The sequence below is a fragment of the Ciona intestinalis genome, chromosome 11 (assembly GCF_000224145.3).
Source record: "Ciona intestinalis chromosome 11, KH, whole genome shotgun sequence".
Taxonomy (NCBI): Eukaryota; Metazoa; Chordata; class Ascidiacea; order Phlebobranchia; family Cionidae; genus Ciona; species Ciona intestinalis.
This window is the reverse complement of record NC_020176.2, coordinates 434,014-438,146: the sequence shown is the minus strand read 5'-3', so window position 1 is coordinate 438,146 and position 4,133 is coordinate 434,014. Positions and strand designations below refer to the sequence as shown.

The following is a 4,133-nucleotide window of genomic DNA, read 5'->3' as shown; positions in this document are numbered from 1 at the left end:
GTGAATGAAACTTACTTTATTACTTCAACAACAGTTGTTAGGTGTCCATACAAACAAGCAGAGCCAAAGTATATTGCATTCACCACATTAATCAATGAGGTTCCCTGTTTGACAACTATGAGTGTAACTGTATTTTAATAATGTCACTTTTTTCTTAAAAATTTTACAAAATATGGGACACCTAACTTACACCACCCCAAAACTCGGGGTAAAATGAGTTTAACAATAAATCTAAATTCATATCTCACCAGATCTGCCGACAAAAACACACATGTCTTCCCAAACTGCCAACATTTATCTGCATCGAGCTGGGTTTGATCCACCAACACTTGGTTCATTATTTTACGACAAATTTTCTGTGACTTTTTTAAATTCAACTGAGAATAACCTGTGTGTGGAAAAAGTAAAAGAATTAAAAAAATTGTGTAAAAAACAACTAAAAAACATGCTATAAACTTTGTTAATGTAAAATAGGTCGTTGTTTTGATCTCTGTATTCAGATAATAAGTGGGTAAATTTAAACGTATTAGGAAAAGAAGTTATAACGTTCTGCCAAGTACATTAACAGGTAAAATATCCGGAAAAACTCTGGGCCAACTCTGACCTAAATCCTAGACGCTCTGGTACCTTAACCATACAGATTACAGAGAACGAGTGAAGTGTTTATAACATGCAAATCAACTACATGTACTATAAAGTCTGGTGGTCTGATTTACTTGACTTGAAAAAATGTGTGTTTTATTGTAGTACTACGACAAACCATTACTCCAGCGAATAAACAGATAAATATTAAAATAGGTAAGGATAATCAAAGAAATAGTATTATATGAACATTCGTCAGCTATAACTTGTATAAGCGAAGAATCCACATAACATACTGTATTTAAGTGGCTATAACTTGCCCTAATTGCTAAGCATAATTCATGTTAAAATGTATTACAAATTAAACAGATATTTACTATTAGAGTAAATAAATTATTACATTATTACAAATCAAATAAAAAAAACTTACATTTAACATATGTAGCACTGTTAGTAGTTGGTAACATGAATATATAATGAGAAATGAAATGCTGATATGACAACTGGTGTGGATGAAGGGAACCACATATTTGTATTGTCTTCACAACCCCGCTTGATCGTAATTGTTCTACCACCTGGTGGGGGAAGAGAGAAAGAAATTTAAATAATATATATTTAAGTGGTGATGGGGCATGGGTTTAAGTGAAATGGCTTTATAAAGGATTGCAATTTGCAACCATATGTTTATGCTGCTTGGGGAAATTGTTTTAACATTTAATTTTGGAAGAAAAAAGTTGAATTCAATTTTGCTAAAACAAATATCCTTTTTGCTTTAAAACATATAAATTTGTTATATGTATCTATGTATGACTACTTTGTGAAAGTTTTTATAAAATTACTCTGAGATTTTAAACTTTGTTAATTAATTATCCTTTGAAATAATATATTCTATTGGTATGTTGGGCCTCTGGATAGTTTTTGCCAGACATAGAAATATCAATTAAAGATATAACTTGGTGAATTATGAACAAATAACACTTGCATGGCATTGAATCAAACCTTGAAGGTAAAAACTGTTGCAAAAGTTAGTTTTCGAAAAAATATTTTTGGTAAAAGTTCTGAAGACCATTTATAATAAAACAAAACACTCATATGGCATGACTCAAACTTAGCAGGTAAAATTGTTGAAAACATTTTTTTTAGAAAAACATGTATTTTTGCTAAAACAAAGGCCATTTATAATAATAAAGGCCATTCATATTAAAACAATCAAACTCACATGTCTTGAGTCAAACTTCGAAGGCAAAGACTCGATATTAGGTTTGATGCATCGGATGTAGTTGCAGTTGGTGGAAGACATCGTGGCCAATAATTCATCCAAGGATCTCTGGTGGAATGGAAGGTAGACAAGTTAAGATGAGGTATAAAAGTGTCAATATAAATGTGGGGAAGTCTATCTTAAGAATCATACAATGGCTGCAGCAACCCCCAAGTTTCTCTGGTAAAAGTTAAGGCTATAGGTATTTATAAAAGTTACTACTGGGCACAATGCCATCGCTTTATATTGTAAAGGTTATAAACGTAGTCTAAACTAAACTGAGTGTCCTTTAGCAATAGACTTAACAACAATGGCCCCAACCCAGTGGTCACTCATGGCTTGTCTGAATTGTCAGTCATACATAAAACCCTTTTGTCTTATAAAACATAACAGTAATAATGGCCGACGCATTTGTACAGTTGTTACAAAACCAGTTCCTTTTTTGACAATTTCTCCGACCAAGTGGTCATTAATTGGTCGTCTATATTAGAAAACATAATATTGGTGCATAAGTTTAATTTGTTTTAAAGAAATTACTAACAAAATGTTGGGAACAAATATATCGAAGTTACAGAGTGAATATAACACTTATATAGTATGAACGTCATGATTTATTCCAAAGTGACATTTCATTTAAACTGTCTCAAGGGACATTTACATCTAACTTTATGACATCATAATGATGCATTGAAATGTCATATTAGCTACTGTAGTAATGAATGGTGACCTTCATGCAGCATAACATTAACTCGCTATCTATGCTGGCAAATTTATAAATTACATACAAGATACTTGGTAGTTCTATTCTATTTGCACAACAATATGTTTAAAACAAACTACAAAATAATCTTACTAAGAAATACTCAAACGTTTAAATTGTACAGCTATATAAAACACAAGAGATCTGTAATGAAATATATCTTGTGTTTTTTATATCTTACTTTCGCTTCGTATCATTAGTAATTATATTACGTTATTGTTTTTAACAATTGACAACGCTGTTTTATAGTCATAAGAATACTGTTATATAGTTATGTAAATATGCTTTGTTTTCTACCGCAAGTTACGATAAAAGAGAATAAAATATGTACCATCTTACCCCACAACCTACTTTTTTCTGCATAACTTACTTTAAACTGGGATAAGACGGTCTCTAGGGACTTCCCCTTGGCAGTGGGGGCGTCAGGGTTCGGGGGTTTATCGAGCATGAGGTCTTGAACAAATTGGTTGCTACTTGCAAGTAAAAGCTCACGTATTTCTTGTGGTAGTTCATCCTGGAACCAATGATTGTACAGATTTAATACAGAAAAGGAAGAATCATATTGTTTAATACAGTTTGTCTTGCACTTTACTTTTTATTAAACTATTTTTATTAATTAACGACTTCATGATTGTACAGATTCAACATAGATAAAGTAAAATCATATTTTCTTCATATATATACGCAATTGTTACATGGTTTGTTATATGTATGACAATAAAGGTGTTGCAAGTTTTGCGCTTCAATAGAATCTAATATTTCCATGCACTTTATGTATCATGATTGAAAAAAATGTAGAATAAGGTAAATTCATATTTTCTTTATATATACCCGTTATTACTACATAGCATGTTATATGGATGATAAAGTTTGTCAGGCAATTTAATTTTATTTAAACTAACGTTTCAACTACTCAAACAAAAAGTTGTTTATGTTTTAATCAAGGTATTATTATATCCATAAACATTATGTTTTATTTATCCCTTTAACTACAGTAATGAAGATCAGATTAAATTAAAGAACTAGAAAAAAAGAAATTAGCAGCAAAACAACTGTATTTAAAACAAACTAGAGGTAAAAACTACTTGAGTAAAAGTGTCAATATATTAAATTGCCAAATCAATAATTATATTCTTTTATATCCCACCTTATTTTTCATGATGAGCAGTTCAACTGAATACACCACCTTCCCCGCATAATGGTTAACAGTGAAGGAAGGGGTGTCGGTTGATATCCGTGGTTGGGTGATGTAGGGGTTCTTGTGGAAGGAATCGGTTAAACGAGCCTGTAGTTGCTGGGGGTTGGTGGTTCGGTTCAATCGGCATTCCTGGAAGGTAATAAGAGGGAAGATTTATTTTATGTTATAAGCAGACTCTGCAAACCAGACAACCTACTCCAACAATCGTAAAAATTTAATTTAATCCACATTCTGTTAAGAATGAATGAATGCAACCACAGCGTACTAGAGATACGGCCTGATAATTCACATTTTACGTTTGAAATTAGAAGGCCTATTATACGTCACAACCATCA

At 31.6% G+C, this 4,133-nt stretch overlaps 2 protein-coding genes across 4 annotated transcripts in view; one reads left to right on the top strand and one right to left on the bottom strand.

The window, feature by feature from the left end:
* Positions 1 to 4,133, top strand: part of LOC100180397 (L-rhamnose-binding lectin SML) — a 36,222-nt gene that overhangs the window by 3,026 nt on the left and 29,063 nt on the right. The gene's annotated exons all lie outside the window — the stretch shown is intronic.
* LOC100184296 (unconventional myosin-XIX) overlaps positions 1 to 4,133 on the bottom strand; it is a 13,124-nt gene that overhangs the window by 2,664 nt on the left and 6,327 nt on the right. Inside the window, exons 13-17 of one of the 2 annotated variants that reach the window (XM_004226625.4) lie at positions 3,748 to 3,927; positions 2,971 to 3,114; positions 1,802 to 1,909; positions 1,013 to 1,157; positions 249 to 388 (exon numbers count right to left, since the gene is read on the bottom strand). In XM_004226625.4, the coding sequence (XP_004226673.2) occupies positions 249 to 388; positions 1,013 to 1,157; positions 1,802 to 1,909; positions 2,971 to 3,114; positions 3,748 to 3,927 (717 nt within the window). The remainder of the gene's footprint in view (positions 1 to 248; positions 389 to 1,012; positions 1,158 to 1,801; positions 1,910 to 2,970; positions 3,115 to 3,747; positions 3,928 to 4,133) is intronic. The other variant, XM_018814012.2, reaches the window with a different exon arrangement.